The sequence below is a fragment of the Sorex araneus genome, chromosome 3 (genome assembly GCF_027595985.1).
Source record: "Sorex araneus isolate mSorAra2 chromosome 3, mSorAra2.pri, whole genome shotgun sequence".
Classification (NCBI taxonomy): Eukaryota; Metazoa; Chordata; class Mammalia; order Eulipotyphla; family Soricidae; genus Sorex; species Sorex araneus.
In genome coordinates, this window is record NC_073304.1 from 196,085,508 (window position 1) to 196,101,774 (window position 16,267).

At 52.3% G+C, this 16,267-nt stretch overlaps 1 protein-coding gene across 1 annotated transcript; it reads right to left on the bottom strand.

The window, feature by feature from the left end:
* Positions 1-287: 287 nt before the first annotated feature.
* Positions 288-12,387, bottom strand: LOC129403618 (galectin-9-like). The gene is made up of 8 exons (XM_055133032.1): positions 12,300-12,387; positions 9,363-9,454; positions 6,920-7,118; positions 5,614-5,724; positions 4,948-4,995; positions 2,845-2,933; positions 2,594-2,744; positions 288-760 (listed from the first exon to the last, which is right to left on the bottom strand). Exons 1-8 carry the CDS (start codon positions 12,336-12,338, stop codon positions 614-616), a joined length of 876 nt encoding a protein of 291 aa, XP_054989007.1. The 5' UTR covers positions 12,339-12,387; the 3' UTR covers positions 288-613.
* Between the last annotated feature and the right edge of the window lie 3,880 nt (positions 12,388-16,267).

Consider the following 16,267-nt stretch of genomic DNA (forward strand, 5'->3'; position numbering starts at 1 on the left):
CACCTCAGATTCTAGCCCCGAGAGGCCCAAGTCTGGTCTGACACTCCCCAGAAGGGCGTGGGGGCCCCTTGGAGCAGTGTGGGCATCAGAACCCCCCCCCCCACTCAAACAAGCCTTGCTCCTCCCAGCCCCACGCTGACCTTAGTCAGGATTCCCCCCAATTCCAGGTTCCAAAATGTCCCCGAGAACATTTAATCAACCGTCCCAGGCCTATGTGGCAATAAACGTTTTCTTTTATTTGAGGATCCCCATCCGGGGACTCGGGGTAGAGGAAGGTCAGGGAGAGGTTTAAGGCTAAAGGGGAGTGGCTGTGAAAATAAACCCTCAGCCCCATTGTGGAGAAAACAGCTGTTGGTTTAGGACAGGAGTGGGGTCAGGGGATCAGAAGGTGCAGGTCTGTGGGGGAGGGACCCTCCCTCTCTACCACAGGACTGAACTTGGGCCTTCTGCCCACACAGACCCCTCCGCCACCCTCACTGCACCCCAGTATTCAGTAGCTGAGGCAGGGCCAGGCAAAGAGGTGACCCCGTGGGAACAGCCCCGCTCTTAGGCGGGCTTTGGCGGGCTGGACTGAGGCTGGGACAGGTGGGCTGGGGAGGCCAGGGGTCCTGGCTTAGGTGTGCACGTGGCTCAGTTGGACGTCACCCCCGACTTCCAGCTTGTTGATGTCAGGCAGGTTCTCCAGGCAGTGTTTGTACTCAAGCAGGTGCTGGCTGTTCACCAGCACCTTGAGACAGTGGGTCTCACTCAGGATCCACACCTGCAGAGAGTCAGGGTGTGAGCTCTGCCCAGGCCCCACACCCGTGCGCCAGCCAGGCTCCGCCCGCCCCCGCCTGCTCTGCTCCTGTCCCAGAATGGAATGCCCTCGCCTGCAGGCACCCCTGCTCATCGGTCCCAGGACTTGCCCCACAGGACCAGCCTTCCCACCTCCTGAGCCCAGCCCACCCCAGCCCACCCCCTGATCGTGACCCCGCTGCCATCCTTGCTCTCCTCCGGGCCCCTGAGCCAAAGGGGCAGGAATGCTGGCTCGTGCCATCCACGCCCCGGGCACTGGCACAGGAGAGCTTGGCTCCTGCCTGCAACGTAACACCATGAGGGGTCCATAGGACAGTCAGGACCACCTGGGAAACATCAGCACCCTGCTGCCATGGCAACCACCTGCAGCACCACCTGCTGAGACTACAAAGGTCACAGTGCCCTCTCACGTTGGCTTTCCATCTCAGTGATACCCAGAGGACGGTACGAGAGACTGAGGCACGGAACAGTGAAGGTGCTTGCTCAAGGACACTCAGTACCTACAAATATGCTGCTCTCTGGCTTGGAACATAACCCTGCACTGTAAGGATCACGGTAGGACCAGGAATTGAGCCCAGGGCCTCACGTGTGCAAGGCAGGTGCTCTGTTGCTGAGCTGCCCCTGTGGCTCACAAGACCAAACTCCTTTCCTGGGCCCCCAGGGCCCCTGAGCAGGGTTTCCAACCCCAGGGGCAGACTTATGTTAAAGTCACACATCCACAGGTGTGCGCACTTCATTGGCCAGGCGTCTCCTTCCTTCCTTCCTTTCCATACCCAGCAGTGCTCAGGGCTTACTCCTGGCCCTGTGCTCAGGGATCATTCCTGGTGGGCTCAGGAATCACTCCATATACGGTGCTGCAGATAGAACCTGGGTTGACTGTGTGGAATGCAAGCTCCTTATCCCCCCCCTCTCTCTCCCTCTCTCTGGCCTTCTTCCTTCTTTTTTCTCCTTTTTTTTTTTTTTTTTTGCTTTTTTGCTTTTTGAGTCACACCTGGGGGTGCTCTCACTCCTGACTCTGCACTTCTGCACTCAGGAATGATTTCTGGCAGTGCCTGAGGGACCATTTGGGATCGAACCCGGTTCAGCCACGAGTTGGTCGCACAAAAGGCAAACAAAGCCTGCCTGCAGTACTTCCGCTCTGGTTCTTTCTGTTCTGAGTGATTTGAAAGTGTGGTGAGGGCTGAGCTCACTCTGTTCCAGCTTGCTAGGCAGAGGGGCCCCACCTGCATGCCCCTAACACCTGTTTCCTGGCTGGCAAGACCCACTGAGGCCTGTTCCACAAGCTCCCTGGGCCCCCAGGGAACCTCCTAGCACAGTGTCCTGGGCCCATGGTTCTGTTTTGCTTCCTGCAAAGCACATGTCCCTGCACATGCTTCTGGTTCTTCACCTAAACTGTAAAGGAGATGGACAGGACCCCCTACAGGCTACCTGCACCGGGGAACTTTCTTTACCCCCACCCCCACTGCAAGCTAATGAGTCGCCAGAGGGAGCTGAGGCCCCAGGCTGTGCCCACAGGAGGCCCGGGTTCCATCCCCAGCACTGTAGGTTTCCCTGCACACCCCCAGGAGCAACCTATGAGCACAGAGCCTGGAGTAGGCCTAGAGCACCACCTGGGGCCGCCCAACCCCCCTCCATAAGATGCGTGAAAGAAAGAGACTGATGAGAGCCTGTGGAATGAATGAGTGAATGTGTAAACAAGAGCAGCTCCTGCTCCCTGGCTCGCTCACTCTTCAACCTGCAGACTTCAGCCCCCAAGTGTCCCAGGTACCTCCACCACCCTCCCAGCCCCGGGCCTTACTTGGAAGCTCTGGCTGCAGGCAAAGGGCATGCTGCGGGGCTGAATGCACTCTTCCTGTCCCCCCTGCGTGTTCCACACCACGGAGTTCTTGGACAGCAGGGAGCTCATGTGGAAGGCAATGTCGTTCCCGGAGTGCAGGTTGATGTAGAAGCTGCGGGTGGGCGGCTCGTGTGACTTTCCTCTGCCCCAGCTTTGCTCCCCAGCCCCCCAGATCCCAGGGGTCCAGCTCCTCCCCGAGGGGCCGGGCTTACCTATTGGCCTTCTGCAGGACAATGCCCGAGATGATGATGCTTTTGGGTGGTAAGAGTCCCCCCGAGATGGAGGTGAAGTAAGGCAGCGGCTGTCAGGGGAGAGGGGCGTTTCAGGGGCAGCCACGGGGGGCAGGGAGCCCCTGAGTCCAAGAAGGAGCTCGGTGGCAGCAAGACGTGTCTCAGAAAACGCCAAGGGAACTGCAGCATGCATGCTCAAATGAACCGTTGGGAAAGGAACTGTACCCCGGCACGGGGCACAGGTGGGAAGGGAAGGCCACAAGGTGCGCTGCAGAAGGGGCAGCTAAGGGCTAAAGGCACCTCTTCAGGTTCTGTATTGCCCTGGGGTGTGATTAGGCCACTGCCGGTGATGCTGTGGGCTTATTCCTGGCTCTGCTCTCACGATCACTCCTGGAGATGTAGGCAGGCAGGTAGATAGAGAACTCCCCCATGCCCCTCACACGCACACACAACACAATGGCAATAGATTCCTGGGAAATAATAAAAATAATAGTAGTCCAGGGGGATGTCAGCACAGACCTGGTTAACACAGGAACTAAGGCCTGATAAGGCTTGCCGGGAGCCAACAGAGGAGGCTGAACCCCGCTAAGAGAAGCTCCAGCAGGAACAAAGACCAGTAAAAGAATTTCAAAGAGAACCACAGACTCCCAACTCTATCCACAAACAAAGGACTCTGACCTAGCTAGGAAGTCCCACGTGGGGGCAAGTTGGAAAAATCCTACAAAATCCACCTTGAGCAAAGAGGGGTGCGCATACGCTGCCCAAGCCCATGTGCTGTTTGTGCCCACGTAACTGAGCATAGATTTTGCCTGAGCACATGTGTCGCCCGTATATCACCTCTTGAGATATGTACTGGGGCTCTCTCCGCCTTTGGAGATGCCTGATGGCCTGTGTTCTTGCTTGAGCACATTATTCTCCCACTTTCTCTCCCTCCTTTTCACTTCCTAAAACCCTCCAAATAAAATCTGCTCTTACTTCACTGCTTATCTATTCCTGAAATTCTTTTCTGCAAGACAGGACAAAGTACCTGGAAACCTTGGGTCAGGCCTAGGACTGACCTTCTTCTCCTGCACAGAGCAATTCCTCACTCCAGCCTGAGTCCGTGGCTCCCCAAGGACTTTTGTGGTAGGGATCAACTCCTGTGCCGGAGAGACATCAGGAGTGGCTTGAGAGCCACCTGGTGGGGCTGGCGGGGCTCTGGCCTAGGCCCTGCAGGGACCCATTGCAGGCTTTATCAGTCTTAGCCTTCTAAGCTGGTCCCAAGTTGGCAGAAGCAGATCGGGAGACAGTAAGCATCTCTCTCCTCCCCACCTCATATAAGCCACTCATGAGGACCCACCGACTTCATTCTTGGCGAGCCAGCCAGGAGCTTGCAGTGAAGAATCCCACGGGGAAGGAGGTAGTCCTGACTTCACTGCAGTACTCAGGGGACCACACAAGATACCATAGATCAAACCTGGGTCAGCTACGTGCAAGGCTAGGTCCCGCCCCATTGTACTATCACTCCAACCCCTCCCGAATGTGTTTTGAAAATTTCAGCTGGGGGCCAGGAGGCAGGACAGCAATGGGGACACAAGGCTAGTATTGCACCTGTCCTGGTAATTAGTGGGACCACATGGACCCTGAGTATTGTCGGGTGCAGCCTGCAGGCCTGTGAGCACAGTCAGGAGAGGCTTTGGTGGCCCCAACATCAAATCCTCGGGCCTTTGCATTGAACCACGGGCCCAACTCAGGAGAGAGGTGCCCAGATCTCCCAAGCACCACTTGGGAGCTCCTGAGCCTCAAGGAAAGAATTTCTGTGGGCGCTGGAGCAATAGCACAGTGGAAAGGACACTTGCCTTGCATGCGGCTGACCTGGGCTCAACATCCTATATGGTCCCTGGAGCCCGCCAGCAATGATCCCTGAATGCAGAGCCTGGATTCACCCTTGAGCACCACCGGCTACAGCTCAAAACACAACCAAACAAACAACAACAGGAATAACCTCAGTGGGTCAAAGGGTTGTTTCAACTGAGTGATGGCCTTCATCTCCCCTAACCCAGCATAAGCAAAGCCCCTGCCCCTGCCCCACAAGAAACCACTTACGTAGTCTGTGTTGGGGTGGGGGTATGCCAAAGGTGAAATGTCAGGTCTCTGTGAAGGAGATCAGGAGATTCAGGGGGGTGAGCACACACATGCCCTTCTAAACTAGCCCCCCCCCCGCCAGCACCCACAGGAGCCCCACTCGCTTTTTTGGTCCACAACTGGTTGTGCTCAGGAGTTACTCCTAGCTCTGTGCTCAGGAATCAGTCAGAGGACCAGATGGGTTGCTGGGGATTGGTCCTAGGTTGGTTGTGTGCAAGGCACACGTTGTGTGCAAGGCACACGTCTGTACTATCTGTCTGGCCCTTTTTGTCCTCTTTCTAGAAAAAAAAGAAAACCATTGACATCCCCCTGCACTAAAGAGGGCACACACAGGAAGTGTCCTCCAATTGGACTGAGGGTCCTCACGACCCCCCGCCCCGGGTCCTTTTGATACCCTGCCCCTACCATTAGCCATGTTTGGGAAGTGGCCTGCCGTTTCCCAAGATGGGAATGGGTGCCTGGCACACCCGCCTGGGCTCTCAGAGTCGCCAGTCCCCGGGCTGCATTGGAACCGGTGAGGATCAGAGAGAGAGAGCGAGCCTGGGGTCTGGGGATGAGCCACAAGGAGGAGGAGATGGAGGAGCTCGAGGCATGACCCCAGGGTAGCGGGTGTCAGGGCAACCTTACCTCAATGTGGACAAAGGACAGTTGCACACCGCCGGCCACAGCGATGGTGTCAACCTCGTGGAAGGGCACGCGGTGTGAGTAGTGGGTGAAGAAGTTCCTGTTCACGTTCACCTGTGGGCGAGTGCCGAGTGCTGGAGTGGGGACCCGGGCTGGGGCGGGGGCAGCCCTGAGCCCCTGGACCTTTGGTTCTAGGAGTGATCACGTGCCTCTGCTTTCCACAGGGCTGGCGGCACCTGGCATCTAGGATCACTCCTGGGGTTGGACCCCTTCTCCTGCTCCAGGGACACATTTAGAGGGGGCTGACAGCGGGAGGTAGGCATCTGCCCTTACTTACACGCCACTGACCAAGGTTCAATCCCTGGCACCCCATATGGTGCCCAAGCCTGCCACAAATGATTGTTGAGTTCAGAACCAGAAGTAAACCCTGGGCACTGCCAGGTGTGGCCCCAAAACCAAAAACTTTAAAATTAATTATGTACATTTAAATATGCAGAGGCCTCTAGAGGGCCCCAGCAAGGGGCTGGTGCAGACCCACTCTCCCACCCTCCTGCGACTCCAGGCCACGGCGTGATGCTCACTGCAAAAGTGTCTTTTGTTGGTTGGTTTTAGTTTAGGAGTCACACCCCGTGATGCACAGGGATAATTCCTGGCTCTGTGTTCAGGGGTCACTCCTGGCAGTGCTTGGGGGAAATTAGGAGTGCGAGGGATTGCACCCAGGTCATTCACCTGCAAGGTGAGTACTATTTCTCCAGTGCTTGGCTTGTCCCCCCGAGCATGTGTGGGGCCCGGACGAGGCTGCAATAATGGATGTGTGGGTAGATGTGGATGTGTTTCCCGCGAGCAAGAGGACAGACCTGATGTAGCAAAGGGGTGTAGTCAAGAGGCATTTCAAAGACCCCCGGGGGCCCCCAAAGCAATGTACCGACTGACAAGTTCTCATTTTCTAAGTCAAAACAACCATCAAGGGGCCAGAGAGATATTACAGCGGAGGCCACTTGCCTTGCACGTGGCTGACCAGGGTTCAACCCGGACACCCCATATGGTCCTCTGAGCCCCAACAGGAGTGGTCCTTGAGCACAGAGCCAGCAGAAGGCCTGCGTATAATGAAGGTGGCCAAAAACCAAACAAACGAGCATCTTTGGTGCCTACAGATGCCAGTTAAGGTTTATAAAAACAAAACAAAACTGTAGCCCCCCCCACCTCCCCGCACAAGATGTTGCTGAGCAGTGGGTGGTTGGGATGGATCGTCTTTGGCGGCAGGGGGCTGGGAGAGCAGCCAGGCGGCAGGGAGGAGCGTCCTACTCACAGTGAACCCTGTTCTCTGTACCAGGATGCACAGCTCGAAGGTACTCTCCTTGGGGAAGGGAATATGCATCTTCCTCTCCTCGGATCCCCAGTAGCCATTCTGCTTCGTGTTGCAGACCACGAGCCCGTCTCTAAGGCGAGGGTTGAAGTGGAAGGCCACGTCATCGCCGCTGCTGCCCTTCTGAAGGTTCACGTGGAACCTGGGACGGAAGACGTGAGTGAGCGCTGGGCAGCAACCGGGGAGAAGGGAACGGGGGAGCTCCACACCCTCTAGTTCTGCCTGGAGACTCGCAGGCGACCCGCCTGACCCACTCATTCGTCCCCTAGATTTGCACCGAGGGTTTTTATACAACTCCTGAACTTTGCCCTTCCGGGGTCATTTTCTCAAACGATGCTGAAAATGAGTAATGAAAAATGTGGATATGCCAGCAACAAGAAACACAGTCCGGGGGTGGCCATGCTCGAAACAATGCCCTGCCCGCTGTCCTGTTTCCCGGCCCCGGGAAACATAGGTATCAAGAACTAACGACTGAAGTGTGACACTGGGAGCGGAAAATCCAAGACCGCAGGCCCCTAGGAAGGTGGGGTGATGCCGTGGATTTCTTGGGGACCTCTCCCCTCTGCGCCCCCTGCCCAGTTTCACCGGGCTGGGGATAAGCTCGGTCTCTTTGGCAGGAGGGAGTGAAATCCCAGGGCCAGGGCGGGGGCAGAGGAGGAAAGGAGTGAAGTTCCAAGTGGGCTGGGACTGGCTGACTGTTTAGGGGAGCCCACAGGGCTCGATTCCTTCTGCATTTCCTGGGGGCTATGCGGGGTTCTCGGTAAGGTCCCACAGCAAGACCCCTGGTGGGAAAGTCTAGGAGCAAGATAGTGGTCTAAAAGCAAGATGTGAGTTGCTCTAGGCCTGGGCCAGGGAGTGGTGTGAAGGGATCTAGAAAGTTCCAGGCCCTCCCTGGGCTACAGGATTGCAGTAGCAGTGACAGGGGTGGGGATGGGGCGGGGGGAGCAGAAACGGGGTGGGATTTGTGGGTGGCAGAAATCAGATAGGCTAAGAGAGGGGTCCACATGCATGGAGGTGTTTCCAGGCTCCGCAGGCTTCAGCAATCTGCGCGACATGGAACTCCCCAAACCCAGCAGGATTCGATCCCATTACATCCCTCTCCATGGACCTCAGCCCAAGTCAGCCTGACTGAGCCTCAGAGTGTTGGCAGCTCTGAGAAGGTCAAGTTCCCATCTGAGCCCTCAGCCCCTGGGGATGGAGAGGAGATGGGAATGGAGGGAGTGATGCAGAACATTTATGTTTTGTTTGTGATTGGCTGGTCTGGATTGCTTTTGGGGCCAGACATGGTGGTGCTCAGGGGTCCTGGCTCTGCACTCAGGGGTCACTCCTGGGAAGACTTGGGGAAGCATATGTGTGGTCCCGGGGATTGAACCTGGGCCGCTTGCGTGCAAGGCACGTCTCCTACTTGCTGTACTACCTCTGAGAGGTAGAGAAGCAACAGCAGCACCATGACAGGCTCAATAAGGAGCTAGAAGAAGCTAGGCCTAGGTTTTGGTCCCAGAATTCCTGAAATTGAGTGCAGGTTCCTGGAATTTAGTCATGATTTCCCCAAAGTAAAGATAACCATGGTGAGGTCAACTAGAGCTACCAATCAGATGCATGTAGGAAAGCCCCCACTATATAACCCTTATGTAAATCCGACTTATAACCAATCAGCTAAGTACAACTAGTTGAAAGCCCCTCAGACAACAGCCAAAATGGTGGTCTGCAGAAAGTTCCTGTTACATAATGTTATGGTATAAAAACCCCTCACTGTTGAGACTCGGGCCGGCCGCTCGTCCCAAGAAGGCTGCCACTGTGTTGGTGAGCTGGGTGGGGCCCTAGCTCCAGCAAGTCAATAAAGACCTTTTGCTTATTGCATTGCACCCTGTCTTTGCGTGACTCCTTAGGTGGGGTCTTGGCCCGGTCTAACCTCTCCCCAGCCCTAAATGTTTGTACATTGAATTCACTTGGTATTTTCCCAAAAAGATCTTGAACCGAAAGGGCCCAAGTCATATCTGATGACAAACAACTCTATCCGCCCCACTGGTGGTGCAGTCATCAGGAACAAAGGAAAAGAAATGTTTTGCAATTGTGGACTCCAGCGAGCAAAGTTCAGTCTTCCAGCATTTTAATCTGCCTCTGGGCGGACACAGTCTGGGGGCCCCCCACCCCCACAATCTAAGGAGGGGGGCCCTTAGACTGTGTCAGCCTGATGCAATGGGTATCTACAGGAACAGTGCCCCACACTGTTGACAGATGGCACTGGTGCCAGGCATGTTGGCAGGGGCGAGGCAGCCCCTCAGTCAGATGGCGGATGTCAGGTGGTGCTGGGGAGGTGAGGTGAGCTGAGACATGCTGAGGGTTGCTGAGGGAGGAGAATGGAGAGAACCCCAGTCCCAGGTACCTGTCTTCTGCAAAGGAAGGAACGTGTCCAGTGATGGTGATTTTCTGGCCATCTTGGAGTCCACCTTGGATGGATTTTTGGAAGGGGACAGCCTGCAGGGGAGAGGCAGGTCAGTCCATGGGCTCACCTCCCGCCTCCTCCTCCAACATCCACCTGTGTGTGTCAGTGGGCTGTCCTGAGGTAGCTGTGAATGGGAGAGGGGTTGTCTCGGTCCCCCTGGGTCTTCCTGGCATAGGAAGAGGATGTGACCCCTGGCAGTGCAGAGGGCACTGGACAGAGGAGTGTGTGTGTGTGAATGCAAATGAGAGAGAGAGAGAAAGAGAAAGAAAAAGAAAGAGAAGAAAGAAAAGAAAAAGAAAGAAAGAAAGAAGGAAAGAAAGAAAGAAAGAAAGAAAGAGAGAGAGAGAAAGAAAGAAAGAAAGAAAGAAAGAAAGAAAGAAAGAAAGAAAGAAAGAAAGAAAGAAAGAAAGAAAGAAAGAAAGAAAGAAAGAAAGAAAGAAAGAGAGAAAGAAAGAAAAAGATAGAAAAAGAGAGAGAGAAAGAGAGAGAGAAAGAGAGAAAGAGAGAGAGAAAGAAAGAGAAAGAAAGAGAGAAAGAAAGAGAGAAAGAAAGAGAGAAAGAAATAAAGAAAGAAAGAAAGAAAGAAAGAAAGAAAGAAAGAAAGAAAGAAAGAAAGAAAGAAAGAAAGAAAGAAAGAAAGGAAGGAAGGAAGGAAGGAAGGAAGGAAGAAAGGAAGGAAGGAAGGAAGGAAGGAAGGAAGGAAGGAAGGAAGGAAGGAAGGAAGGAAGGAAGGAAGGATCAAACGCTCATATTCAAGATATAAATATCTACTGGTTCCAATTGATAGCTTCAGTGGATGGATAGCTTTTGCAGTCTGAGAAGTAGCTTGGTGTTTCTATTCCACTAGAAAAATCTGGACATAAGAAGTCATTTTCTATCAACCATGGGTAAAGCAGTTATTCCTTTCCATTGTATTTATGATAGAAATGGGTATGGCATTTCGTTGCTTTGGTTTCTGTTGCTTTAACTCTTATGTTTTCTAAGATAGTAAACTATTTTGTCCTTACTAGGTCAGAAAGGACCTTCCACATCTCCAGGGTCTAATCATTTCAAAGTGCCATCCCTCAGTCTAATTGATCTGATCTTTTCTTTCCCATAACTTCAGGAACCCAACAAAGTCATTGCCTGGTGCCCATAAGGTAGCATGAGGTTTCGCCCCTTTCATAGGCAGGGCCTGTGCCCATCTGACAGCATGAAGCAGCTTCAGAAGATGGATCACCGACCATTTTCCCCTAAAGATTTAAGGTGGTGAAATCTCTAGGGGGGGAATATGATGTATGCAGGTCGATAGGGAAAGGCCCTTGGCAATGAAAATTGAGATTTAACAGAGTCTCTGGGTAGGAGACTCTTAAGACTTGCAGATTCAAGAAAACAGAAGACCCCGGAGGAAACCATCCAGCAGACCCCTTCCCAGGAGATTCCCCAAAGAAGGCCATCTCCACTCCCAACCTCCCTTAACCTTAGCAATGAACTTTTACCTGGAAAGAAACCCCGTGTGGGGGCAGGTTGAAGAAACCCTATAAAAGACACCTTGAACAAAGGAAGCGTACACACTTGCTGCCTGAGCCCATGTGCTGCTTGCGCCCACGTGGCCGAGCACATGTGTTGCCCGAGCACATGTGTTGCCCGAGCACATGTGTTGCCCGCATCTCCCCCCTTGAGATGTGTACTTTTATGCTTTCATACTTTTGTGTCTATAGCTTGGTTATGTGTAGGGGCTTCCTCCACCCTTGGAGAAGCCCGCGTTCTCTCTTGAGCGCGTTATTTTCACTATTCTCTCTCCCACTTATCCCTTCCTCCTTCCCTCAGAAACATCTAAATAAAATCGATAGCAAGCAAGCAAGCAAGCAAGGGAGAGAGGGAGGGAGAAGAAAGATGAAAATACAGAAATATAGACTGGAGATGGGAGGGAACTCTGGGGTCCCCATCTGTTAAAAGGTGTTGCAGGCTCAAGCCTCACAGCCCGAGCTCCCAGCTACCTCTGGGCGGGGTGCTGAGGGCACACACTGAGAGCCTGCAGGCCCGGCCAGGGCCCCACTGAGGGCCCCGCTGAGGGTCTGCCCCCCAGCTCCCCTGTATCTGCCATCCCCACCCAGGAGAGGCGCCTGGGGTAGGCCCAGTCTCATGAACCTGGAAACCTGTGGATGCCGGCCCATTGCTGCTCTCTGCGGACATCCTCGAACAACTCAAGCCCACACTTCCCCTGCCACTTCCTCCTGAGGACACGTGGCCTCTCCCTGTAGTTCCCACCTGGGAAGGGACCACAGCCACCCAGATGGCCACAGCACAAGGTCATCGCAGACAGCACTGACCCGGGGTAGAACGTGCATGGACCCCACACGGCTCCTTCTCAGCCCACAGTCCCTCACAAACTCAGGCCCCGGAGCAGACACCACGTGGGGGTCTTTCCCGTTGCCCCAGACCCCTCACTGCCTGCACCCCACAGCTGACAGGCACCCACAGGCACTCCCACAGTGCCACCAGTTTAGCCTAACCCCAGGGGGCAGGTGGTTTCAGGACCCTCCCATTGGACAACTGTGAGGACTCAGGCCCTGGGGGCGGGGGCGGCGCAAAAGTTACCTGTCGATAGACACTCAGCAGGTCAATGGTGGAACCTGCTGCAGAGTGGCCCCCCCACTACCATATTGGCCGTGGCCCCTGCAGAAACCCTGATCACGCCTTCAGACAAACCAGCTGCCACTCATCTTCCCAGCCCAGCCCCAGCCCAGCAGCCAGGGCAGGTGGACGTGCAGAGGGGGCCCCAACCGTCTCTTCAGGGTGTCCCTGTCATCCCACCCACAGGAGCCATCCAAGGGTGGGTTCTCAGCGCCCCAGAGCTGCTTCCCCTTGGGACCCCCAGCACAGCGCGCCACTCACGGGACTCAGGTAAGGAGACTGTACATCCCTGTAGGCCATGGGTCCTGTTCCTCAGCCTCACGCTCTGCACTCGCTGCTTCTCCTCGCCGCTCCTCAGAGTGGACTGAGCTGAAAATGGAAACCTAAGCCACTTGGCTGCAGGCCAGCGGGGAGGAGCCAGGGGCGGGAGGAAGTGGATGCTGAGAAGTAGTTCGGTGGGGCTGGGTGGGGCTGGGGGGGAGGGGAGCAACATCTCATCCTGGTGACCTTTTCCTTTACTCCTCCTGGGCTCCACCCGGAAACTAAAGAGTCGGTTGTTGTTAATCGCGTTGTCGCAGTTTCCCTTCGCCAGCAAAGAGAGACGACACCGGTTGAGGGTCCTTCTGCAGCAGTTTATTGGAGATCTCCACACTTACACGAATGGGGGAGGAAGGCCCTGACCCTCAGAGCGATACCCTTTTTATAGAGAAGACCCCTCACTTCTGACGTGTTGCTCGCCAGTTGGCTGCCCTCCAATCACCCCATGGGGGGCGATGCCGGGGCCCGCGCTCTGGAGGTTATTTATTACCTAGGGCAGCCGGAGTCGGCGCCATCTTTGCTCCACGTGCTCTGGCTCCCTACAACTCCCCCTTATCTCTTTACTAAGGAGCCGGTCTCTGCGAGAAAGGGGGCGACGGACACCACTGCCTGTAAAAATATCAGGGACTGAGGTGGCCTCAACGGGTCCCTCTTCAGGATCCGATGGGCAAAATTTCGACGGCGGCCCTATGCAAGCGGCTCGTCGCCCTGGGTCAGGGAGGAGAGAGACCCAGTGCAGTACCATCTAGTCTGACACCCTTCCCTGAGACCATTGCCGGTGCACCCAAACTCGTGCAATGGATTCACAGATCCCGAGTGTGCAGGGGCTACACTCAGCATAAAAAAAAAGCACGGAGCAGCTTGATTTAAAGCGGCGATGCCTCCGGCGGGGGAACAGACCACCTAGGCTGAGCAACCATTGGGACTAAACGATCTAAAAAGACTAGGCATCATCACCTACGCCAGCTTACACTCTGCCAAGATTCAGTCAAAAACAAGGCACGGTCTTATACGCAATCAAAAACAAGGCACGGTATTATACGCAATCAAAAACAAGGCACAGTATTATGCAGGATAGGCTATTGTACTAAATTCACGCAAACTCTTCTTCTGGATAGGCTTGTACCAGTCGGTGATAGTACACTTCCACCTTGCGTGAGGTCACGGCATTCACCTGATCTTTAATAAACTGAGTTAGGCGTTGGAATGCCCAAGGACCAAAAGAGATTCCGGGTCTTTTGTTTTCTTGAATCTGCACATATTAAGAGCCTCCTTCCCAGAGACTCTGTTAAATCTCAATTTTCATTGCCAAGGGCCTTTTCCTATCTACCTGCCTACATCATATTCCCCCCTAGAGATTTCACCACCTTAAATCTTTAAGGGGAAAATGGTCGGTGATCCATCTTCTGAAGCTGCTTCATGCTGACAGATGGGCGCAGACTCTGCCTATGTAAGGGGTGAAACCTCATGCTACCTTAGTTTTAGTGGGCCCCAGGCAATGAACTGGTTGGGATCCTGAAGTTATCTGAAAGAAGAGATCAGATCAATTAGACTGAGGAATGTCACTTTGAAATGATTAGACCTTGGAGTAGAATATTGCCTCTGATCTAGCAAGAGCAGAGTGATCTACAGTTTTAGATAACATTCTGCCTGGGATGGTGAGACAGAAATTAAAGCAGCAGAAACCAACACAACATAATCCTACACCTATTTCTGTCATAAAAACAATGGAAAGGAATAACTGCTTCACCCATTGGTTGATAGAAAATGACTTCCTATGTTCAGATTTTTCTAGTGGCCTAGAAGCACCACACCGCTTCTCAGGTTGGAAAAGCTACCCATCCACTGAAGCTGTCATTTGGAAGCAGTAGATGTTCGTATCTTGAATATATGAGCGTTTGATCATTTGCATGTCAATCTGCCAATCCTTTCCTCGGCAAGTTCCTTGAAGTTACAAGTGTTAGGAAAGGAGGCCCACAATTCATTAATGAAACAGAAAGCACAGTTCTGAGTTCCTTCCCATGAAAGATGGCTTTCACTAGTGTTGGAAGCTTAGTGTAACCCTTTATCAATTTCCTTTTGAAAACCTTGTTCCAATGCCTATTGTTCCTCTTTTGCAGAGTATCTTAGATGAGTATTCTCTGGATGGGGTATTAATCCCATGATGGAACGAGAATTAAGAGCTGTTAAAATTCTAGTTCTCTCCAAATGACTGTGTTCATAGAACTAAAAGTGAATACTTAGAACCAGTTTAAATGTCCACACTTGGCACTGTAGCCAATTGACAGGTTGGGGGAAAGCATTAATTCTGCACTTTGAGCTGAGGTTCCCCCCACTAAAGCTCTGGCTTCCAATACCCTGGTCAGACTAGTGACAGCATCTTCAACATTGAGTCCCAAAGACTAGGCTGCTTACTTTACAGTCAGCAAAACACATTATACCTGAATTACCCAAAAGGGATACCTTTTAGATCCAGATTAGAATACATTTACTAGATTACTCTGTAGAATTTGAATCTGATTCTTTAAAAAGCAAGTTACAGAAACATGGTTTTCTCTCCACCTTCATTTTAAAATTTGCCTGATGGCTTAACAAATCTGACTTGTTCTTTTGCATAAATACAGCAAGATTGGAGAACTCTCCATTTGGGGTACCCCATTATTTACTGAGAAGTCCTGGGGGTTGGCTAAAGACAGGAGGCACGCCAATAATGGCATTAATTCTATGTGGCACGTCAGAGTTACCCAGGCCTGGCCATAAATGTCCCACGATGAACTGGATGGTCTCGAGCCTTCAGGTTGAACTGGAGGTGGCCTTTTCCGTAGATGCATCCTGGCAGAAAGGAGTCCATCCCCTCCCTTTTTCAGGGCTGGGAGAGATCCTGGTTTCCAGGGTTTTCCTTGATGCTGAGTAGGCCCAGATTGTGTCAGTCACACAGATTGCCGGATTTCTCATTTTCCATAGCAGTGATGATTTCCATTCTTTCCTTAAGCCAACTGGCCTCTAGGGTCTCCCTGAGGTTTGTAGGGTACTTGAAACAGTACCTGTTAAATACCTGCTCCTGTCATTTAGACCAATCCCTTGACTCTTTCCCTGAAAGAGGGCTTTGGGGTCTCATAACTGATTTTCCTGTCTGCATGAGGGGTAGACCCTATTACAGAGAGGAAAGACTTTTATCTGGATTTATGCAAACCAACATAGTGCCATGAAGCATCAAAAACATACTGAAGGTACAAAAGAAGAGAAAAGCAAACATTTCACTTTACTCACAGTGAGATGCAACACACCCATTTGTTGTGGGTCCTAGTCAAAGAAGCTAAAATCTGTAGAGGAAAAGTGTACAATTTACATCATGTTTAACCCATTCAATTCCATGTTGAAAACCTTGACTTCCCATTAATAAAAGCACTGTACTGGGAGTACTAGAACAATTCCGCATGAGATTTAAAGAGTTTCTTAAAACAGTGATCAATTTCTTTCCTTCAAACACAACTTCAAACCTTCTACACATTCCTCTATATTTATTCTGTCCTGTAACTTTCCTTCAACTTATTTCAAAATCAACTTCACTTTAACAGGATTCCTTGCCTTTTTTCAACTGATGATATCTGCATCCATTATCTTTCTGACTTAAGACATACATCTATATTCCTTATAGTCATCCCATCAGTTTAAACTTTTATTTTACTGAACTTAGTACAACATAATCTCCCAATTTAGACAATAGTTACCAATCATTTCATTTAACATGACAAAACTACTTTCAGTGTTATTTCAAAAGCATTAGGTCAGTTCTATAGATATTCAACAACTTTAAAGATGCTCACAACTAAAGTTCTTACAACATATTCATTGGGCAAAGGTTCACTCCACATTAGAAATTAACCAGGAGACATCTTAGAATTCTGATT

Bases quoted from the DNA above. Each gene is read 5' to 3' on its own strand.
- LOC129403618 (XM_055133032.1), bottom strand. From the start codon at position 12,338: ATGGCCTACAGGGATGTACAGTCTCCTTACCTGAGTCCC. The intron at 9,455-12,299 runs GTGAGTGGCGCG...TCTCCCCTGCAG, and splicing joins AGTCTCCTTACCTGAGTCCC to GCTGTCCCCTTCCAAAAATC. The intron at 7,119-9,362 runs GTACCTGGGACT...CTTCCGTCCCAG, and splicing joins CCTTCCTTTGCAGAAGACAG to GTTCCACGTGAACCTTCAGA.